The 24,644-nt window shown below is 36.3% G+C and overlaps 1 protein-coding gene across 1 annotated transcript in view; it reads right to left on the bottom strand.

Annotated features, from left to right (window-relative positions):
• The window catches only part of Sse (extra spindle pole bodies like 1, separase), a 505,458-nt gene that overhangs the window by 345,883 nt on the left and 134,931 nt on the right, over positions 1-24,644 (bottom strand). Inside the window, exon 5 of the mRNA XM_090412041.1 lies at positions 10,999-11,144. Within this exon, the coding sequence (XP_090268167.1) occupies positions 10,999-11,144 (146 nt within the window). The remainder of the gene's footprint in view (positions 1-10,998; positions 11,145-24,644) is intronic.

The raw sequence follows: 24,644 nt of genomic DNA, 5'->3' as shown, positions 1-24,644 counted from the left end.
TTATAAGTACAATCTTTTTCTTAATAGCATTTGTTCATTCCGATGAATGAGCATAAGAATCATGGATAAGCAAATCAGGTACTACTTAGCTGATTATATCATTATGTGTATATAATGTATCTGAGCTAAGAGCTTTCATAGCTCAGTCAGTAACTGATGATGCCCTTTACTTGAAAAGATCTGGGTTTAAATTTTACCTAGGAAGTGACGAAGCTTTGTAACATTTTTGTCACAAAATGAGTTAGCTATTCTCCTTATTCTCCTATGGAGGTGGCAGGGTTTGCCCTTCTGAGAACTTTTTTTTATTCAAAGGCAGACCAAACCAACTATAAAAACACAACTAACCACAACAGACTATGCAGATAGGATTAAAAACCTTGTCAGAGCCATTAAATGGGTTTGTATGAAACTAAGTGAAGATGTCAAGTGTCATGTTTTGTAAATTTTTCATGTGACTGAATTCTTATAGATCATTACCATGTCGTGTTCCCCAAGTCATATCTCATAAGGGTTGATTGCAGCACCACTTATGAGTCACGAATCATGATTATATGTAAAGTAGAGGTTCATGCATATGGATTAAGGATATAAATTTATTTCAGGAGCTCAGAATGAAAAGCAGGCATTCCTGCCAAAAAAAAAGATAGTTTCTATCCGTGATTCCTATTCGGAAGTAGCTCTTACCCAGCAGAGGCTGGTCCAAAAGAGCTTCTTCCTAAAACTCCAGTCCAGAAGGACTCCTGCAAAAGGTATGTCTATCCAGAGACTTCTTCCTAGAACCCTACCCTGACACTCATCATAAAGAAAGGAAGAGATTATGAGAGATCAGAGTTAAGCATGTCTAAAGTTATTACTAAAAGAAAGAGCCAAAATGCTGTGGCAACATAAAATTATATAGGCATAGTGAATACTAGATCCATCGTTATTTCAAAGCCGAATGTTTGTAAAAACTATGAAAGTTTTGTAAGATGACTTAACACTTACTAGAATACAATCTTCAGCATCCCCGAGTTGCATTATCTTGCACATATATGGACACTTGGGCAGAACTCATGTCTTTTAAGTAGTGCAAGCTAAGGCAACTCAGGAATGCTGAGGATTGCATTCTCATGAGTTCTTAGGTCAACTTACAAAATTTTAATAGTTTCTACAAACATTCAGCTTTGAAATAATGATGGATCTAGTATCCACTATGCCTATGTCTAAAATTATTATTCTAAGCTATTTGACAAAACTAAAGTTATTGGTTAAATGTGGCTAAGCATATACTGCATTATATCCAATGCTAAGTAATCAGTATGATTACATTATTTCTTAGCGTTGGATGTATGCAGTATGTGCAGATGATTCTTATAAACCTGGTATGATCTACATACTATTCTTCAACATGGCTATGACAACCTTATCATGCTCAATGCCACCAAAACATACATCTTCCCTTTTCTCAGACAAAAAAGATCCCAGCTCACCTACCCTTACATTCAATCACACACTAATCACCAGACATGATCAGATCTCTTTGCTTGACTAACATTTGACTAACATTTACATTTACATCCAGTCTTTCTTGGAATTAACATACCACATCAATAGCCTCCTTAGCATCCAAGAAACTTTGCATTCTGTTTCATTCAGTAGCTTATTTTACACCTAACCAACTCTTAACTATACAAATCTCAAATCTGTTTTTATTTAGAATACTGCTCACATGTTTGGGGTAGCGCATCTCAAACTTCCCTTAAAATCCTTGATGTCCAGAGAACTGTGTCTATTCTACATGTACTTTGATGGCGATTGCTCCAGTGAATTGGCCCATTATTCCTCCACTTTCTGTTGCACCTATTAATACAAGAGCAGCAGCAGCTGCCCAGCATCTCCACTGTGCAAATGCAAACACACTGCACCTGCTTCTATCCTTCCTCTTTTATTCCATCTACTTCCTCTAGAACAGCCTCCTTCATAAATTACACTGTTTGGAAAGAAGTCGATGGACACCCCTACGCACAAGGTGCATTGTGCCATGTAACGAGGCACGTGTTTGTAGCCAGTATAAGTTGGAGGAAGATGATCCAAAAGTCAGTGCGACTATGCCCAGGTGAAATTGATGCAAGAAAGGAACTGACGTGGACTGAAAGAGGTGTTGTGATAGGATGCCATGTTGCAGGCATATCTGTTTGGCATATTGTTGATAAGGACCAAGTCAACAATCAGTGGAACCATATTGAGATGGAAGAACAGAAAGTCAGTCAACTGTAAGTGCTACCTGCAGTGGACACTCACCGAACATGACCATAGGATGCCATAAAGGATAACATACTAAAAACTGCCATTCATCGGCTGAAGGTTTGAACGTGGAGTTCTTGGCATCGCATGGAACACGAATCTGCACAAAAACATTCAGAACCAAGGATCACAACATGGGTTTCCATGGTAGGACCGCAACATGCAAGGCACACATTATCCAAACCAACATGCAGCATCATCTTCAGTGGTGCAAAGAGTGTGTAAATGGGACGTGGAAGCTTGGAAAGCTGTGTTATTGAGTGACAAATCACATACACCCTCTATCAAGCAAGTGGACAGGTGTAAGTATGGTGGATGCCCCGTGAACGTTTCTTACCAGAGTCTGTAACCTCAACTATGAAATTCGAGGTAGTGGTGTGATGGTATGGTCCTGTTTTTCTGGTTTGGCCTCAGATTTCTGTTTGTGGTTCCATGAACAGAGATCCATTAGAGCAGCCTTATGACACAGTGCATTATCTTGCAGAATTGACCATTGTCTCTTTTGCAAGGTAATGCACCGTGTCATAAGGCTGCTGCTGCTGTAACTGTGTGGTTTGTGGATATGAATGTCACCACACTTACCTGGAGTCCACAGAAACTGATCTCAACTCTACTGAACATCTGTGGAATGAATTAGAGCATTGGGTGAGGTCAAGGGTCCTCTGCCCCACAAAAGTCCAGGACCTCATTACATGCCTACAGGAAGAATGGTCCAAAATTCTCATCGATCGCTATCATATGCTTGTGGAAAGTATTCCCCATAGGATTGCTGCAGTCATCACAGTGGCACCATGGCTATTTGTTCTTCATACTATGGTGTCCATTGACTTCTTTCCAGAGCAGCACAATCTGTAACTCTTCAAAAAAAAAAAAAAAAAAAAAAAAAAAAAAAAAAAAAAAAAAAACCTCAATCTCAGTTCTCATCTGCTGCACTGCACACTTCACTGATGTGCTTATAGGTTCCATGACCTCTCGTCTGTACGCGGGATCAATATAAAAAATAAAGTATATACTAGGTTTATAAGAATCAGGCTCAATGGCAAGCTTTTCCCATTATTTTGTTGTAATGGCCAAGTGACATACCATTAAACCTGATACTGATTATGATAGGATGGCCTACCTACATTGTCTACTATGGCTGTAAACTGTGAGTATTCTTCTGGCTGGTTTGCAGGATGAAAAACCAGATTTTCTTGGAGGGAAAACCCTGCTAATTCTGTATAAGACCAGCTAATTTACCTTCAATTGAAAAGTTTCAGATGAGTTTCAACTTTCAGTTGAAGGTGAAATTAGACATCCTAGATGGGATTCAAACCCAGGTCTTTCCAACCAAAGGGCTTTGTATATAGCCAACTGAGCTTAGGAAGCACACAATAAGCTTTCATTATGGAAACAAACTGTATGTGTACATGACAGCTATTGTCAAATAATTTAATATATTTGCAGTACTTTTCCTTCATGCTTACACGGTGATCAGAATACATTATGAAAAATTATGGAAACAACTATCATCTTAGAGTAAAATTTTATGTTTAATATAAACCAAAATAAACACTGGACATTTCGACCTTCACATTAAGGTCATCATCTGGAGTATACACATATATACAAAGAAAAAAGCTCCACAACAATCTACTTGGCATGATAAAGTTACCAACCAACTGTTACAACTATTGGCCTGACCGCTGGTGAAAAAAAAAAAAAACCTTACTACATCAAAGCTAGAGTCCTGTTATTATTTTTGTTATCTATTAGGTTACAAAATTAAATTAAGCTGGAGAGTACCATCATCAAATTCCTGCCATGTATCCTCAAGGGGTGTACAGGATATGATAGTACTACATGAAAAAAATTACATCATTACTTATCTACAATTTTCCTCCAAATCAGTCTGTTACTTGTCAAGACTCCAACCTTATCAGATCTTATATTTCTATCGTTTAAGGCACTTTGTACCATATCAATCCACCTATATCTTGGTCTTCCTCTGGGTCGTTTTGCTGCCAACCTGGCAGAGAACACTTGTTTTGCTAATCTTACTTCGCTCATTCTGTTTAAGTGACCATACCACCTGAGATTAGCACTGCTAATGCATTCCTGGATGATAATAATGTCAAGTTCTTTCATAATATCCTCGTTTTTAATATGATATTGCCATCTGTTCACGCCTATAATCTTCCTCAGGACTCTCATATCTGCGGTCTCTAGTCTTTGGTCAAGTGTTTTACTTCTGACCCAGCTCTCAGATCCATAAGTTAAAACTGGTTTGAACACTGGCTTGTATACAGCTAATTTAGTGTTCTGACTAATTTCTCTCTTATTTCATATGAATTTATTCAATTGACTTCCTACTATACCAGCTTTGCTGATTTTGTTGTCTATTTCTATATTTAATTTACCATCTTCACTAAAAATCGTGCCTAAGTAGCTGAAATGTTTCACTTGTTCCACAGATTCTCCATTCACAACACAGTTGACATTTTCAATGATTCTGCCTATTTTCAACGTCTTTGTCTTTTTATTGCTGACCTTCATACCATATCTATTACAACAGCTATTCAATTTAGTCAGGGAATCTTTCAGACTTGTAGCGGAGTTATTTAGAAGTATAACATCATCCGCATAAAGCAAAGAGCTGACATTAACATCTCCAATTTTGATATCATGTTTAATACCACTTTCCTTCATAATGTGATCCATATAGATAAAGAATAACAGAGGGCATAATGTACATCCTTGTCTCACACCAGATTTAACATTAAACCATCTTCCTGTACTTCCTTCAATTTTATCTGCTGACATACAACTCAAATAAAGACTAAGTATTGCTTGATATAATGCCCCATCAACACCATATAACTGTAGCGTATTGAATAGCTTCTCTCTTTGCACCTTGTCATATGCCTTTTCCAAATCGACAAAGCTTAAATACAGATCTCTGTTATATTCCCATGCTTTCTTGACTATTTGTCGTAAAGTGAAGATCTGATCCTGACAGCCTCTGTCTGGCCTGAATCCAGCTTGTTCTTCACCAAGCTTTTCTTCCACAATTCTTCTCAACCGTTTCTCAAGTATACTTGCATAGATCTTGCCAGGAACACTAAGTAGGGAAATACCTCTGTAATTCTCACATTCAGTTTTATTTCCCTTTTTATATATGGGTACTATGAGAGCTCTACTCCAATCATCGGGAATTCGTCCCTCTGTCAGGCTTTCTGAACTATGCAGTGCAGACACTGTAAGACTCTTATACCACCATACTTCAGCATTTCTGGTCGAATATCATCTACTTCTGCTGCCTTTCCACATTTCAAGCCTTTGATGGCTTTTCTACTTCAGGAATGAATATGTAATCCTGACTGCATGCCTGGTCAGTATTTTTTACCACTGTGCTGTCATCACCGCTTGTTTCATTTAGCAGTTTTTCGAAGTAATTACTCCATACTTCAAGGATATCTTTTTCTCCTGTTTTCATGTCACCTTTATCATCTCTAACTCCTTTTATCATCTCTTTCCTCCATTCCTAAGCTTCTTCAACAATCTCCAGAATATTTTGCCACCTTCTTGATATTTATTTTCTATATTCTTGCCAAAGTCCTCCCATGACTTTTGTTTAACTAGTTTTACACAGTTTTTACCATTCTTGCATTTGTCTCTGTATTCTCTAAGAGCACAAATTGACTTATTTCACAGGAACTTTTGATATGCTTTCTTCTTTTCCTTCACTGCCTTTTTAACTTCCTGTGTCCACCAGGGAGTTCTGATTTTTTTATCCTTGCACACAACCTCACCACATGCCTCTCTGGCAGAATCAATCAATGTTTTCTTCAGAGTTTGCCACTGAATCTCTAAGGTTTGATTCCTGTTCTCAAATTCTTTCATTTTTTCTTCAATAATCTTTGTGTATTTTAGTCCAGTTCACATCTGAGAGCTGCTCAACTTTTATTCACTTTAAAACTTTCTTACATGTCATTCTTTTCAATATGAAATTCAATTTTATCCTGCTCAAGACTAAATAGTGATCACTTCCAATTTCAAATCCTCTGTACACTGGTGTGCTGAACCAGGGAGAAAACATCACTATCAACAATAACATAGTCAATGAGACTTTAATTATTCCTTGCCTCTTCTCTCCATGCGAATTTGTGCACATTTTTATCTTGGAACATGGTGTTAGTAATAACCAGTCCATGTTCTGAGCAGAAATCCAACAGATATTTGCCATTATTATTAGCTTTGCTCTTTTCTCCAAATTTTCCCAAAATATTTTTGTATGTCTCACAATCATTTCCTACTCTGCTATTTAGATCCCCAACAAGGACCAACTTTTCCTTTTTCATTGTGTCAGTTGCTTTTTCTAAAGTCTTAAAAAATTCCTCCACTTCTATCTTAGTAGAACCTTCTGTGGGACCATAGGCGCAAATAAGTCTCATTGTCTAGTTCCACATTCTCATATTTGCCCACATTACTCTACTTGAGACTGACTGCCATTCAAGAAGATTAGCCTCTTATTTTGTGTTGAATACTATGGCTACTCCTTCTTTTCCTTGATTGTCATTGCCTGAATATAACATTTTGTATTTATTGCTCAGAAAGATCTCACCAGTTTTTGTCTTTTTTGTTTCAGTCACCCATATTATGTCGATCTGGTACTTATCTAATTCCTCAGCTAGCTCCATTTCTTTGCCATTCAGGCTTCTTATGTTGATAGTACCGATCTTTAACTCTGGTGATGTTGAGTTAGGGTTTGTTTTCAGATTTGTTCCAGTAGCTGACTTTTTGCTGTTCACCCTGGTTCCCTGGCGAAAACAACAGGGGGCCTTGTTTAACCGGGCGATGCCCCAGCCGGCATGAAATTTTGTCATGTCGTACCATCATTTTTTATTTTGGTTTAACCAATAAGCATACAATTTGGTCGATTAAATCCCAAATTGCCAGCCCATCCTCATTCGTTCAGTATCCAAGTAGATACCCAACAGGGTGCACCACTAGAAGGTGAGGATTGGACATTAGGTCAGAAGCCCTGGTCAGTTCTCCATATTCCTTTAAAGGCTATGTGGAGGTCTCCTCTCAGTTAAACAGCTTTGACCCTTAAGCATTCCGCTGAAGAGTACCATGTTTTTTTACAAAAAGGAAAAAATTAATGAATACATTAAATCCTCAATTTAACGGAAAAAATTTCCAGTCTGTATGTCACATGTGAAAATTAACATCCTGTTAATTTTAAAATGCTTTTAACGAAGATTGCTTATAATTTAATTAACAGGTTAATTTCCTGTTATTTTTAACAAATTTTGGCAAATAGGCAATCATATGTTGGAAAAACACTGTAGTAATTTAGCCAACATAAATGAGTCACCCATAATAAAACATGTTCGGTGAATGATTAGGATGTGATCACCCCCAATTGCACTGTAATTGGTTCTTTTGTTGCATGGCGTTACTTTCTGTAGCAGTTTTATTACACACATTTTTGTAATTTTAGGGAGTTAATTATAAAAAAACAGCAGAATTCAAAAGTTCAAAAAAAAACTTAATAGTTTTTTCAAATCAAGCATTTCAACATCGAACATTAACTTCACATTAACTTATCTAAAAGTCTGAAAATTGTGTAAAAAATTGTGTGTAAAACAATTTTTTTGTTATTACAGTGCTAATATTGATAAAATTGCAGTATAATGTTACAGATATTTTTATTTTAAAAAATTCGCGATTTAATGAACACCTCTTAGATCCTATTAGTCCATTAAATCGAGGGTTTACTGTAATAAATAAAAATGGAGGATTACTTATAAATTACAACCAACTGGTATGGATAGTGGCCAATAAAAGCTGAAAAGTTGCTTAGAGTCCTAAAGTCAGGGTTTGCAGGAAATTAAGTGGGCTGAATGTGTGCCATCCAAATTTTTGGGATTTTTTTGCAACCATTATTGTTAAGATTAGGGTAGGATGGTTTATCAAAATTTCACAGGCTTCTTTAAATTTCCGTTCATACCAGGTTTTTGTATGAAGTAATGAGCAAGTACTTTTCCAATCAATTTCCAATTGACTTTAGAACTGTAAGCAATTTTTCAGCTTTTATTGACTACTATCCATACCAGGTGGTTGTAATTTATATATAAGTAATCCTCTATTTTTATTTATTATTTATTAATTTTTTCTTTTTGTAAACATGGTACTCTCCAGCTTAATTTAATTTTGTAACCTAATAGATAACAATAATAATAATAGGACTCTTACTTTGATGTAGTAAGGTTTTTTTTTTTTTTTAACCAGAGGTCAGGCCAGTAGTTGTAACAGTTGGTCAGTAACTTTAGCATGCCATGTAGATTGTAGTGGCAGCTTGTTTCTTTGTATATATGTGTATATTCCAGATGATGACCATAATGTGAAGGTCGAAACATCGAGTGTTTATTTTGCTTTATATTAAACTAAAGTTTTACTCTAACACGGTAGTTGTTTCCATAATTTTTCATAATGTATATTTGTAGTACTATTTATCTTTATTAAATTGTTGTTATAGTCAATGTATCATTCCTGAAATCTACATGGTCACACCTCAATATCTGCTGTTTATTTAAGAGTAACCCTGTTATCTCACAATAAGAAGACAAATATGGTTCCACATCACTCAGCTACTGATCCACACTTGAGAGGAAGATGAGAAATGATGGGAATACCCAAGCTAAATAATACTCAAGTGATATCAAAAGGAGATTAAGAAATCAGGTGCTTGTATATGCCTGAACATAAATAACTGCAAGTCCTCATGAGTAACACCTGTTAATGTTCATGGGAAAAAATAACAGATGCATCCATTAAGTTCATGAATTTCATTATCATAACATAAATCTTTATCTTTAGTTTTGTGCCATGCTACAATTTACTGCAGAATGGAATAAAATTAGAGTAAATATAAATGAATATACTTTTTACTCAAAAATACATGAGGAAACTTGGGAAAAAACATTTTGCTCACTTTTTCTCTGAATACACTTGTTAGTTCCTCAAATATTGTGGACAAGTAAAATAAATTTTTGCCAATGTGCTTAATGAGATTTCACAAATTAATTAATGTGTTAACATGCATGACTGCTGACTACCATCAGAAAGTTCCTTCATAAAATTAAAAGTTCAAATTTTGTTCACGTTATGACAATTTTATACAAATTATTTATGCTATTGCTTGGCTAAGAAATTAAATGTTACTGTTTCTTTCTAAACTGTTCAGTTTAATGTGTGTAAATGCACAGCACTAACTGATGAAAATTTATTTTAATAATTAACCATGAGGTACAAAGGACCTAATATATGTTTAAAGAAAAAAAAGTTTTAAAGTTAGTGTGCTTTTCAACCAAGAAATGAATTTGTTAATTTGTGTATAAATAATTTGTATAAAACTGGCATAACTTCAGCCACCTGCATCAGGTCAAAGAAATCAATTTTACTTTATTATGACCTACCAGATAATATAAGTGGGATACACACATATATATATATATATATAAGCTCTATATAAACTTTTATTTATATAGGAAATGATTAATAGATTAATTTTTTTCCTCTTTTGTAAGAGGAAATATTTTTCAATTTATTTTCATGAAATTTATTCTTTCTTCCTTCCTTCCTTGTACTAAATAAGTATGAGGGAAGAAATAAATTCTGAAAATAAATGCAATGCACCAGTCAAGAGAAAGCAAATGCTAAATCACACCAACAGAAACCACAAGTATTGCAGGCAAATGGCACCCATACATTTCCCTGCTCTTGCTGTTCCATAACAAGTGATTAAAGCTGCTGTTGTTACGCTGTGTGGAAGTATGACCAAAGCAACTAAGATTATGAAGCTAGCTAGTTTCCATTTTGTGGGCATGAAACACCTGAGTTTCCAATAAAGAAAATCACCCTGCCATTTTTGTGTGAGACCAGTGAACTCACCTTCATTTGAAAAGGACTTTAAATGTTTTTCACATGATTGATAGGATTTGAACCTAGGTCTTTCCAACCAAAAGGCATCATCAGTACTGACTGACAATAAATGCAACCAACTCATTAGACAATGGCACATACACATTGTGTACTCTGTGATGATATAATCATTGAGTTCCTGCATCTCTGGAGAGCATTAATCTCATACTGACCATATAACTCAATATTGTTCACTTCTGCTGGACAAGCATATGGACAGCATTTTTTGTACTGTGCATACAATTAGGTTAAAATTGCCTGGTTTTGTCAATGTTATATAACATTACAGCAATTCAGTTACTATTGTACAATGATGTTAGAGTAGTAACTATGAATTGCTCAAGTGAAGCTGCTCATCCTTCAGTTGAATCTATGATTAGTTGACAAAAAGATTCATTTTTGAAATGTTGAAACTTATAGAGATAAACATGATCCACTTTATGGTTTCATAGAGAATAGGAATCAATTGTGTCTTCATTGATTGCAACTCTAGATGCTTTAAAAGTGAAATGGAATCTCGTTCCATCCACCTGATAAGGTGCATAATTTAATAATACACAATCACTATTATCATTCTGCATCAGCGAGCTACTCCTGGACTCTAGGTGGACAGGTTTTGCTGAAATTTGGTATTTGGAATACTTAATCATATTCAGGGAATGGACAAATAAGTTCTACCAGGAGAATAATGATATAGTTAAAACAATGTACAGCCAATTTCATTATGCTAATTGCTAAAATTTTTACCTGACATGTTTTCTTCAGTGAGCCTGGCAGCTGTTCACTATGCAGACATTTGGTTAAACAGGCACAGCTTGATTCTAGAAAAAGTATTGCTTCATTATAAAGTTCTTTTCCAAAACATATAATACCAATATTGCCCACCTTGGTACCTAAATGAAAATAAGAAGTGTTTTAACATTGCCATAGACTACTCACAGAAAACAAATTAGTCATATACAAGTTTAATAAATTTACTGGTCATATAAAATTTGAATGAAGCAAAAAAAATAAAATAAAAAGTATTTATGCCAAGTGAAACTACATATATCTAGGGAATTCATGACAAAAGGGCATATAAGGAATTTCAAAAGGAATTGATCAACAACCTCTGAGTAAAATAAAAATTGAGTATCAATAATGAAAGCCAAATTTGAAAGAAAGTTATAAAAAATAATTAAATCTGAACAGCAAATGAATTTAACTGCAGAATTCCCAAGAAGCATGCAGAAAGTATTTGCAATTAAAAAAAAACGTGTGTGTGGGGGGGGATCACGTTTATATAGAAAGTGTATATAGATTTCTGTATAGTTCACTCTCTGAAAGTCTATATAGTGAACTCATATAGAAAGTTCCTGGCTAGTTAGATTAGCATATACCTTTAGAAAGAAAAGAGAGATAAAAATGTAGAAAAGCTCTGTGCTTATGTGAAAGTAGTAGGCAAAAGAAAGATTGCAATAGCTTAAACACAAAATAAAGACACAGACACACACACACACACACACACACACACACACACACACACAGAATAATTACTTTTAAAAATTGCTACATGAGAGGGGAAAGAACTAGAGAGAACAAAATAAAATGAATAAAATATCCAGGAGTAATATGATCAGGAGTACATTACTACTGAATTAGTAAAAACATCAGAATCCTGAAAGGCGCAAATGAAATAGATGATAATGCATTTGAGATGGCTCAGCATTTCATTAACTAATAATAAAGTATTCATTTCTTGAAATGATCTAGAGATGGAAGTGATTCAATAAGTGCCTACAATATCACCCACAATATCACATACTGTATCAAACTAAATGCATGTGCAAAAAAAAACTAAAGAATTTGCTTTGTAGCCTTTATGGAAAATATTCAAAATTCTGAAGTAGTAATTTTAAAATGCAATGGATCTTTCAAGAATTATGCAAAAAATGCATGCTGCTTATTTTTGGAAAGTGATAATCCTTCTGTACAATACTGTAATAAGTTAAGATTGATTTTAGGATCCCTGTTTTGGAAGGCAGTGATGCCACAATGGACAAAGAAACTATTATTGTTGTAACGGTTGGTCAGTAACTTTAACAAACCATGTAGATTGTAGTGTAGCTTGTTTTCTGTATATAGTGCATATGCTCCAGAAGATGACCTTGATATAAAGGTCGAAACGTCGAAAGTGGATTTTAGTTTATATTAAACTAAAGTTTTACTCAAACACCGTAGTTGTCTCCATAATTTTCCAAAATGTATTCGGATCACCATGTAAGCCTAAAAGAAAGGAAACTATTATTCTTCGTCTTTCCCCCCCCCCAGAAGGCAGCAAAAAGTTTTACAAACACATCCATGTTCCAACTTGAATAAATACACTGTCCATCAGCAAACAAAACAAGGTTTTATCTCACCAAGCTACCAATGATAACAATGAAATCTTAAAGGTTGTTTCTTATATTAGAAGGATTTACAGATGGGAATATCTTTAAAAAGATACAGTAGATTCAAGTAGTGAATCCATAGGAACCACAGAAGTAGCACATCATTAAAGTTTTACAGTGAATTCAGGGAAGCCTCCATAGACTAATTCATGAAAATAAGTGCTTATAAAATATTGACTATTTTTTTGTCTAATGTTGTTCCCACCAATGAAAAGTTATTTGCAAACTAATTATATACTGGGTTTTATCCTTTATCCAAGTGTTAGCAAACAAAGTTTGTGCCTGAAGTACTTTCAGGATTGGAGCAACTCGTGGTCAAGATGGTATAAGTTCTCATCACTTGCTTTAGTATCTCCCATAATGTGAAGCACATCTCCTTGCAGACATGTATAATGCTATGCATTAAGGGAAGGGCTGCTTCCCAGACCAGTTTCAACCTTATTGAGGTCTCATCAGTGGGAGCCAGACCCAGAGGTGGTGATACCAAGGTGGAAGTAATGGAGAAGTCATATTTACCTATACGAGTTGCCAAAGGGTGTTACACCCTATTAAAATTCTCTGAATTAGAGATAAGTTTATGGAAGTTTTTTCACTTGGCTATGCTACTAATTATATATTGGGTTTTATCCTTTATCCAAGTGTAGCAAACCAAGTTTGCGCCTGAAGTACTTTCAGGACTGGGGCAACTCATGATAAAGGTGGCATAAGTTCTCATCACTTGCCTTAGTATCTCCCATAATGCAAAGCACATCTCTTTGAGGACATGTATAATGCTACTTCAGGTGCAAACTTTGTTTGCTAACACTTGGATAAAGGATAAAACCCAATATATAATTAGTAGCATAGCCAAGTGAAAAAACTTCCATAAACTTATCTCTAATCCAGATAATTTTAATAATAGGGTGTGACACCCTTTGGAAACTCGTATAAGTAAATATGATTTCTCCATTACTTCCACCTTAGTATCACCATCTCTGGGTCTGGCTCCCACTGATGTGCTTTTGCAGAGAAGTAGTCCCTTTCCTTGAGGTATGAGAGGCTCTGCTTGGGGTAGGTTTTTGCCTGTCTCTGAGTTGGGCCGCCACTGAGATTATGGCTCTGTCTGGTGGTGATGGGGTGAGCCTGCCACTGAGTAGAGCCAATGCTGAGAAGTTCTTCTTGGTGACAGGATGAGCCTGTCACTGAGTGGAACAATGCTGAGTTGGACAGTCACTCATAGGGGGACCGCCTAATTTTTAGAGAGGTCTTTACTTAAACAGCACCTCAATAAAGGTTGAAACCAGTCTTGGTAGAGGCCCTTCCCTTAATGCATAGCATTATACATGTCCACAAGGAGATGTGTTTTGAATTATGGGAGATACTAAGGCAAGTGACGAGAACTTATACCACCTTTACTACAAGTTGTGCCAGTCATGAAAGTACTTCAGGGGCAAATTTTGTTTGTTAACACTTGGATAAAGGATAAAACCCAATATATAATTAGTAGCATAGCCAAGTGAAAAAAATTCCATACAGTTATTTGCAAACCTATAGTACGTTTAGTACCATGGCTGGGTTAAGGATTTTTTTTTTCTATTTTTATTCAATTACACACACACACACACACACACACACACACACACACACACACACACACACACACACACACACACGTGGGCTGTTCAATAAGTAATAAGACTAATTTTACTGTGGCGAAACCACTCATCACAATATTAATTTCTGTGGAATAAAGAAATGTTGCTGTCTGTATTAACAAAAGAGGTTGATAGATGGCGTATATGCGCTGATATGCCAGAGTGTCACGTGACTGAACTCAAGCTTGTTTCGGCCCACCTACGAGGCGAGACCAGTTGTTGAAATGGAAGCGTCCTTGGAACAGCATTATGCGATTAAATTTTGTGTGAGTTTGCAAAAATCGGCATTGGACACTTTTAACATGATATGCGAAGCTTTCCACGATGAAGCAATGTCGAGGGCAAGTGTTTTTCACTGGCATAAAACTTTTAAAGAAGGAAGGCAAAATGTGGAAGATCTTGAACGTGAGGGAAGACCTTCAACATCCATCACGGAGATAATGATCAACACGGCAGCGATTATCATCAAGCACGTCAAAAGGAAGCATCCATTGCTGGTTGTGTAGTGGACGTTTTGCAGAAGAACAACACAGATATCCTACCACACCCTCCATACAGTCCTGATCTCGCACCGTGCGATTTCTGGCTGTTTCCTCAGCTCAAGAAACCACTAAGAGGCCACTATTTTGAAAGCAACAAAGCATGTGTAAAAGCTGCGGAGGCGGTTTTGAAAGAACTCTCAAAAAACGGACTTTCACATGTGTTTAAGAAGTGGACGCAACACTGGGACAAATGCATCGCGTCTCACGGTAGTTACTTTGAAAAAGACCATGTAAATGATGAATATTAAAGGTAATCTGTTTTCTGTATAAATATAGTCTCATTACTTATTGAACAGCCTACGTGTATATATATATATATATATATATATATGTGTGTGTGTGTGTGTGCGCGCATGCGTGCGCAGAGAGAGAGATAAGTATCTTAAGCAGCATGTGATTCAAGCAACTAGAGGCTTTAATGTTTTGGATTTGGTGATAACTTCACAAGATGTAGTTGTTAATGAAGTGTTGCTGTGTGTTGGTGAGAGTGATCATGAGATACTTGTTTGGGAAGTGATGAAACAAGAAAAGGTCACTGACAAAAATGGATACATGTGGAAATATAAAGCAGGTGATTATAGGAAGCTCTGTAGTCAGTTAGCATCAATACGTTGGGTAATGAGCTGAGCAGAAAAGATGTGGACAACGCATGGAAACTCACAAGGCAGTATCTGACAGAAGCAATGTGTGACTGCATACCAAGGGTTAAGCAAGTAAATAAAGTAGGAGTGAAATGGACGAACAGTGAAATTAAGCAAGCTGTGCTGGAAAAGAAAATGTATGGAGGAGGTACAAGGCAGTTGGTGGTAATCGAACCCATGAAGAGTATAAAGTGCAGGCTAGAACGGTGACGAGAATGGTAAAGAAAGAAAAGGTGCAGTATGAGAGGAGATTGGCTCGTCAGGCCAAGGTTAACTCAAGGGAATTTTTCTTCTACATGGCAAGCAAGAGGAAGAATAATTATAGCAGATTAACACTGGTGGATAGTCATGGTAGCAGACTAACAGACTGCAAAGGATATAGAGGAATTATTGAACGAGCACTTTATCAGCATATATCATACTAGTGTAAATGATGTGGTGGAATGTACAGAAGAAAGGCAAGTATTAGGAGAATTGGAAGTGAAAGAAACAGAGGTGTATCAGATGTTGGTTGGGTAGATGTTGGAAAACGAGGCTGTGAGGAAGAATTTTACAGATGACATTTCCTCCAGGTTCAAAGAGATTCCCAAGCATACTGCAGATGATGAGGAGGAGGGGGGGGAGCTGTTCAAAACTGCTGACACTGCCTCTGCACTCTCATGATGTGGCAGAAAGAGGATCGGCGTGGCGACTGGCAGTAAGAAAAGGACACCTTGGTGGAACCAAGAGGTCCAAAAAGCTGTCCGGGTAAAAAAGGAGGCCAAACATGGCTTAGGGTCAGGTCACCTGAGATGCGTTTCCAGTACACTGAGACATGAAAAGCTGCTGCTGAGGCAGTAAAGATAGCAAAGCAGAAAGCTTGGGAATCCTTTGGAGAAAGATTAGATTAATTCTATGCAAATGCAAACAAAGTATTCTGTCAGAACATCCGCTGCCTTCGAGGGAGGAAATCGTGCACAGCAAGGGAATTAAGGCCCTTGATGGTGCACTTTTAACAACCGAGAAGGACATCCTCCACAGATGGAGGGAATACTTTGAGAGCCTTATTAACCTGGGTGGCCAAGCAGTTGTTGTGGACATCCAAGAGGTGCAGATCGGGGTGATGACTAGTCTCACAGCAAAAGAGGTCCATTTAGCAATAAAATTGCTAAAATCGGGCAAGGCTGCTGGTGATGATGAAATTCGGCTCAAAATGCTAAACGCCTTAAATCAAGATGCCGTTCTATGGCTGACTGGAGTGTGTCAGGCTGCTTGGATATCTGGATGAGCACCAAAGCAATGGCAGACAGGCACAATAATACTAGTCTTCAAGAAGGGAGACCAGAGAGATTGCAGCAATTATCATGGCATCTCTCTGATCAGCCTACCTGGAAAATATATGCTAGGTGCTTGGAAAGAAGGCGCAGGAGCATAGTTGAATCAAAGTGACAGGAAGAACAATGTGGCTTTCATCCTGGTAAAAGCACAACTGATCAAATAAAGTTAAGGCAAAGCTGGCTGTCTTCAATACAGTCTATGTCCCCATCCTCACCTATGGTCATGAGAGTTGGGTAATGACTGAAAGAATGCGGACACTAATCCAAGCGGCTGAAATGGGGTTCCTTCGAGGGGTTGCAAGGCTAACAAGACTCAACAGAGTCAGAAGCTCTGCAATTCGGGAAACCCTCAATACTCAACCGTTGTTTCTCCGTGATGAGAGATCACAGTTATGTTGGTACGGGCACCTGGTCAGAATGGAACAGGAAAGAATCTCCCAGCAAGCCCTCTTTGCCAAGCCAGAGGGTGGGAGGCCAAGGACTCGCTGGATAGATTACATCCAAAACCTTGGGTGGACACGTTTGGGAGTACAACCAGAACAGCTGAGCTTGGTAGCAGAGGATCGTGACCATTGGAAGTTCCTCTTGCAGCTGCTGCCCCCACAACTCAATTAGGAAAGGTGGGCCTTGAAGATGTATGTATGTATGTATGTATAATTACTCAACTAGGAATGAGGAAATTTAAGGACTAAGAAGAAAAAAGGATTGTATCAAAGTTGATTTATATCACATAAATGAAATATTTGAAGTAGAAATTGGCAAGAAATTAAATGTTTGGTGAGGATCAACGCTGTATAACTGAGAAGAGACCTCCACATAGCCTTTAAAAGAATGCAGAGAACCAAATAGGGCTTCTGATGTAATGCCCAATCCTCACCTTCTCATGGTGCACCCTGTTAGGTATCTAACTGGATACTGAACGAATGGAGGGTTGGCAATTTGGGATTTAGCTGACCAAATTAAATCTTAATTGGCTTAAACCACAATATAAAAGATGGTGCAACATGACAGGATTTAAGCTGGCTGGGGCATTGCCCCGTTAAACAAAGCAACTGTTGTTTTCGCCAGACAACCTGGACAAACAGCGAAAAGTCAGCTACTGGAACAAATCTTAAAACTCACCCAAACTCAACATCAGCAGAGTTCAAGATCAGTACTATCAACATAAGAATGCTTGATGGCAAAGAAATAGAGCTAGTTGAGGAATTGGATAAGTACCAGATCGACATAATAAGGGTTACTGAAACTAAAAAGACAAAAAATGGTGAGATCTTTCTGAGCAATAAATACAAAATATTATATTCAGGCAAAGACAATCAAGGAAAAGAAGGAGTGGCTATAGTATCCAACACTAAATATGAGGCTAATCTTCTTGAATGGTAGGCAATATCAAGTAGAGTGATGTGGGCAAATATCAGAATGGGAAACTGGACAATTACACTTATTTGTACCTATGTCCCACAGAAGGTTCTACTAAGGTAGAAGTGGAGGAATTGTTGAGGCTGTAGATAACACAATGAAAAATTGGTCCTTGTTGGGGATCTAAATAGCAGAGTAGGAAATGATTGTCAGACACAAAAAGTATTTTGGGAAAATTTGGAGAAAAGAGCAAAGCTAATAATAATGGCAAATACCAGTTGGATTTCTGCTCAGGGCATTGAGCAGAAATCCAACACAAAAATGTGCACAAATTCATATGGCGAGAAGAGTCAAGGAATAAGAAAAGTCTCATTGACTGTGTTATTGTTGATAGTGATGGCAGCCTGGCTGGCCGAGTGGTTAGCATATCTGCTCTCCAGCCACAATTCTGCGGGTTCGAATCCTGCCAAGGGCATGGATGTTTGTGGAAATACTAGTGGTGGTCGGCGGTAGATGGCGTTGGTGTAGAGCAGTCAGTTGATGGATGTGTGGTGGAGACAAAGTTGTAGAGTAGGTCCCCTCCCTGAATGAGTTTTTGGACTCCCTGAAGGTGTCAAATAATAATAATAATAATGTTTTCTCCCTAGTACAAGGACGCCAGAATGTACATAGGATTTGAAATTGGAAGTGATCACCATTTAGTCTTGAGCAGGATAAAACTGAATTTCATATTGAAAAGAATAACATGTAAGAAAGTTTTAAAGTGAATAAAAGTTGAGCAGCTCTCAGATGTGAGCTATAGAATAAAATACACAAATATTACTCAAGAAAAATGAAAGAGATTGAGAACAGGAACCAAACCTTGGAGATTCAGTGGCAAATCCTGAAGAAAACACTGATTCAGCCGAGAGAGGCATGTGGCGAGGTTGTGTGCAAGGACAGAAAAATCAGAACTCCATGGTGGACACAGGAAGTTAAAGTGGCAGTGAAGAAAAAGAAGAAAGCATATAAAAGTTTCTGGCGAATAAGTCAGCTTGTGCTCTAAGAGAATACAGAGACAAATGTAAGAAAGCTAAATACTGTGTAAAACTCACTAAACAACAGTCATGGGAAGATTTGGTAAGAACATAAGAAAATAAATATCAGGAAGGTGACAAAATATTCTGGAGTCTGTTGAAAAATCTCAGTAATGGAAAAAATCGTGCTGCAAAAGAAATTAAGATGATAAAGGTAACATGCAAACTGGAGAAAAAGATATCCTTGATGAACGGACTAATTACTTCAAAAAATTGCTAAATGAAATAACAAAATAATCAGTGAGAGCACAGTGGTAAAAAATACTCAACAGGCATGCAATCAGGAATACATATCCATACGTGAAGTACAAAAAGCCATCAAAAGCTGAAATGTGGAAATACAGCAATAGTAGATGATATTTGACCAGAAATGCTGAAGAATGGTGGTATAAGAGTCTTACAGTGGCTGCACTGCATAGTTCAGAAGGCCTGCACAGAGGGACAAATTCCCGATGATTGGAGCAGAGCTCTCTTATAAAAAGGGAAATAAAACTGAATGTGAGAATTATACAGGTATTTTCTTATTAGGCGTTCCTAATAAGATTTATGCAAGTATACTTGAAAAACAATTGAGAAGGATTGTGGAAGGGAAGCATGGTGAAGAACAAGATGGATTGGCTAAATAGAGGCTGTCAGGATCAGATTTTCACTTTATGACAAATAGTTGAGAAATCAATGGAATATAACAAAGATCTGTATTTAAGTATTTTAGATCTGGAAAAGGCATATGACAAGGTACCAAGAGAAAAGCTATTCAAAATGCTACAGTTGTATGGTGTCAATGGAGCATTATAATACGCAATACTTATTACTCTTTGAGTTTTAAGTCAGCAGTTAGAATTGAAGAAAGTGCAAGAAGATGGTTAGATGTTAAATCTGGTGTCAGACAAGTATGTACATTATCCCCTCTGTTATTCATTATGTATATGGATCACATCATGAAGGAAAGTGGTATTAAACATGATATCAAAATTAGAGATGTTAATGTCAGCTCTTTGCTTTATGCGGACGATGTTATATTTCTAAATAAATCCGCTACTAGTCTTCAAGATGAACTGACTAAAATGAACAACTGTTGTAATAAATATGATATGAAGGTCAGCAATAAAAAGACAAAGACAATGAAAATAGGCAGAATCATTGAAAATGTCAACTGTGTTGTGAATGGAGAACCTGTGGAACAAGTAAAACATTTCAGCTACTTAGGCACGATTTTTACTGAAGATGGTAAATTAAATATAGAAATAGAGAACAAAATCAGCAAAGCTGGTATAGTAGGAAGTCAATTGAATAAATTCATATGAAATAAGAGAGAAATTAGTCAGAACACTAAATTAGCTGTATACAAGACAGTGTTCAAACCAGTTTTAACTTATGGATCTGAGAGCTGGGTCAGAAGTAAAACACTTGACCAAAGACTAGAGACCGTTAGGCAGAAAGTCCTAAGAAAGATTAGAGGCATGAACAGATGGCATCAATGGCAATATCATATTAAAAACAAGGATATTCAGAAAGAACTCGATATTGTCAGCATCCAGGAATGCGTTAGCAGAGCTAATCTCAGATGGTATGGTCACTTAAACAAAATGTTCGAGGAAAGATTAGCAAAACAAGTGTTCTCTGCCAGGTTGGTAGAAAAAAGACCCAGAGGAAGACCAAAATATAGGTGGATTGATACGGTACAATGTGCCTTAGACGATAGAAATATAAGATCTGATAATGATAATATTGGAGTCTTGACAAGTCACAGATTGATTTGGAGTAAAATTGTGGATAGGAAGTTGGTAATGATGTAAATTTTTCAAGTAGTACTATCATATCCTGTGTACCCCCAACCCCTTGAGGGTACATGGCAGGAATTTGATGACGATGATCCTTTCTGAAGAAAAAAAAAAAAACATTCAGCAATATCTTAATTATGTGGTTTCAAACAGTCAGGGTTTCACTATAATGCAGTTTTAATTAGTGTAAAATGCATTACAGGACATCGACTGTAATTTAATTCTGTTGATTACATTATACTTATATAACTATATTATATAAATAATTATATGTACTGGAGCAGCAAAATTAAGCAAAATGTGTTACTGAGTGTCAAACACATTCATTGCATTTTGTAGTGTTCCATAGGGCTCTCGAATGTCCTTAATTTGTTCATTCAGTGTGACAAACTTTAGAAAATGCTATTCTACAGAGACATCTATGCAGAGAAAAAGAGGAACAAATATAATATTCTGTGAGTACACTGCACTTTTCTAAGCAATAGAAACTTACAAGTGGTGTATTTATTGTAATTCAATCATAAACAATAAAAAAAAATTCTCATTTTTTTTTATTTCTAATCTTAATCTTTTTTAATTGTAATCTGTTTGAAACACATCTTGGTATTCAACTGGGAAATTATATCAATCCATTTAATCAAGTTAAATTACATCAAATAATGTCTATTAAGGTAACGATCCATCTAATCATCCCCCCCCCCTGCCTTCTTACAATAGAGTAACTATCTATTTAGAATGTGCTACACTGAAACCTGTTATATTAATGCTTCACTCTGTGTTGTTTCTGTTAACACTTAATATTTTTCTCTTCTTCTTCATGCATTAGCTATGATATCTGTTGCAACAAAGACTTCATCTTCTTTAATAGTATTTTTAGTCCTTTTCTAGATCTTCCTGTTCTTCTCTTATTCTTTGGTTTCCAACTATGGACTTGTTTTATTATTCCATCTTCACTACTTCTCTCCACATGTTCAATTCATTTTATTCTTCAGGTTGATACCCAATTGTTTATTGCTTGTATTTCACATTGTTTTCTTATATCTATATTTTTTATTTTATCTAGTCCAGTTTTATTTACCATTTTTCTTAATATATTCATTTCACATGTGTTTAATGTTTGTCTTGTATTTTTAGTGTCTGGTCTTGTTTCTGCATTATATGTCATAATAGGCCTGATTACTGCTTTATAAATTCTGGTTTATGTCTATACTCTAAGATGTTTATTTTTCCATATTGTTTCATTCAAGCATCTTGATATTCTTGCATCTTTTGCAACTTGTTCTCTGACTTTTAAATGTGGCCTTCCTTCCCGGTTGTTGTATACCTAAATAGTTGTAATTTGTTATTTGTTGAAGAATAGTATCCTCCAATTCTAATTTGCATCTCTGTGGTTCTTGTGATATTGTCATACATTTTGTTTTTGTTATCTTCATATTATATAATTTTGCTACTTTATTAAATGTATATAATAATATTTGTAGCTGAGTTTCATTTTCTGCAATTAATAGTACATCATCTGCATAACATATAGTTCTTATTATTCTATTATTATTTATTTTCATCATCATCAAATTCCTGCTATTTACCCTCAAGGGATGTACAGGATATGATAGTACTACATGAAAAAAATTATATCATTACTAACGTTCTATCTACAATTTAACTCCAAATTAGTCTGTTACTTCTCAAGACTCCAACATTATCAGATCTTATATTTCAATCATCTAAGGCACTTTGTACCATATCAATCCACCTATATCTTGGTCTTCCTCTGGGTCGTTTTCCGGCTAACCTGGCAGAGAACACTTGTTTTGCTAATCTTTCTTCGTCCATTCTGTTTAAGTGACCATACCACCTGAGATTAGCTCTGCTAACGCATTCCTGGATGATGACAATGTCAAGTTCTTTCCTAATATCCTCGTTTTTAATATGATATTGCCATTGATGCCATCTGTTCACGCCTATAATCTTTCCCAGGACTGTCATGTCTGCAGTCTCTAGTCTTTGGTCAAATGTTTTACTTCTGACCCAGATCTCAGATCCATAAGTTAAAACTGGTTTGAACACTGTCTTGTAAACAGCTAATTTAGTGTTCTGACTAATTTCTCTCTTATTCCATATGAATTTATTCAATTGACTTCCCACCATACCAGCTTTGCTGATTCTGATGTCTATTTCTATATATAATTTACCATCCTCACTAAAAATCTTACCGAAGTAGCTGAAATGTTTTACTTGTTCCACAGTTTCTCCATTCACAACACAGTTGACATTTTCAATGATTCTGCCTATTTTCATTGTCTTTGTCTTTTTAATGCTAAACTTCATACCATATCTATTACAACAGTTATTCGATTTAGTCAGAGAATCTTGCAGACTTGTAGTGGATTTATTTAGAAGTATAACATTATCCACATAAAGCAAAGAGCTGACATTAACATCTCCAACTTTGATATCATGTTTAATACCACTTTCCTTTATAATGTGATCCATATAGATAATGAATAACAGAGGGGATAATGTACATCCTTGCTCACACCAGATTTAACATTAAACCATCTTCCTGTACTTCCTTCAATTCTAACTGCTGACATACAACTCAAATAAAGACTAAGTATTGCTTGATATAATGCCCCATCAACACCATATAACTGTACCGTATTGAATAGCTTCTCTCTTGGCACCTTGTCATATGCCTTTTCAAATCGACAAAACTTAAATACAGATCTTTGTTATATTCCCATGCTTTCTCAACTATTTGTCGTAAAGTGAAGTTCTGATCCTGACAGCCTCTATTTGGTCTGAATACAGCTTGCTCTTCACCAAACTTTTCTTCCACAATTCTTCTCAACCGTTTCTCAAGTATACTTTGCATAGATCTTGCCAGGAACACTAAGTAGGGAAATACCTCTGTAATTCTCACATTCAGTTTTATTTCCCTTTTTTATAAATGGGTACTATGAGAGCTCTACTCCAATCATCGGGAATTCGTCCCTCTGTCCAGGCTTTCTGAACTATGCAGTTGCACCACTGTAAGATCTTATAGCACCATACTTCAGCATTTCTGGTCGAATATCATCTACTCCTACTGCCTTTCCACATTTCAAGCCTTTGATGGCTTTTTCTACTTCAAGTATGGATATGTATTCCTGACTGCATGCCTGGTCAGGGTTTTTTACCACTCTGCTGTCATCACTGCTTGTTTCATTTATCAGTTTTTCAAAGTAATTACTCCATACTTCAAGGATATCTTTTTCTCCCGTTTTCATGTCACCTTTATCTTTATCATCTCTAACTCCTTTTACAGCACTCTTTCCTCCATTGTTAAGCTTCTTCAACACATTCTAGAATATTTTGCCACCTTCTTGTTATTTATTTTCTATATTCTTACCAGAGTCCTCCCATGACTTTTGTTTAGCTAGTTTTACACAGTGTTTAGCTTTCTTAAATTTTTCTCTGTATTCTCTAAGAGCACAAGCTGACTTATTTGCAAAGAACTTTTGATAAGCTTCCTTCCTTTTCTTCACTCCTCTTTAACATCCTGTGTCCACCATGGAGTTCTAATTTTTCTATCCTTGCAGACAAGTTCACTACATGCCTCTCTAGCTGAATCAA

The sequence above is a fragment of the Typopeltis vanoorti genome, chromosome 22 (genome assembly GCF_054136105.1).
Source record: "Typopeltis vanoorti isolate ZY-2024b chromosome 22, IOZ_Tvanoo_1.0, whole genome shotgun sequence".
NCBI classification, from domain to species: Eukaryota; Metazoa; Arthropoda; class Arachnida; order Uropygi; family Thelyphonidae; genus Typopeltis; species Typopeltis vanoorti.
This window is presented reverse-complemented; position numbering and strand designations above follow the sequence as displayed.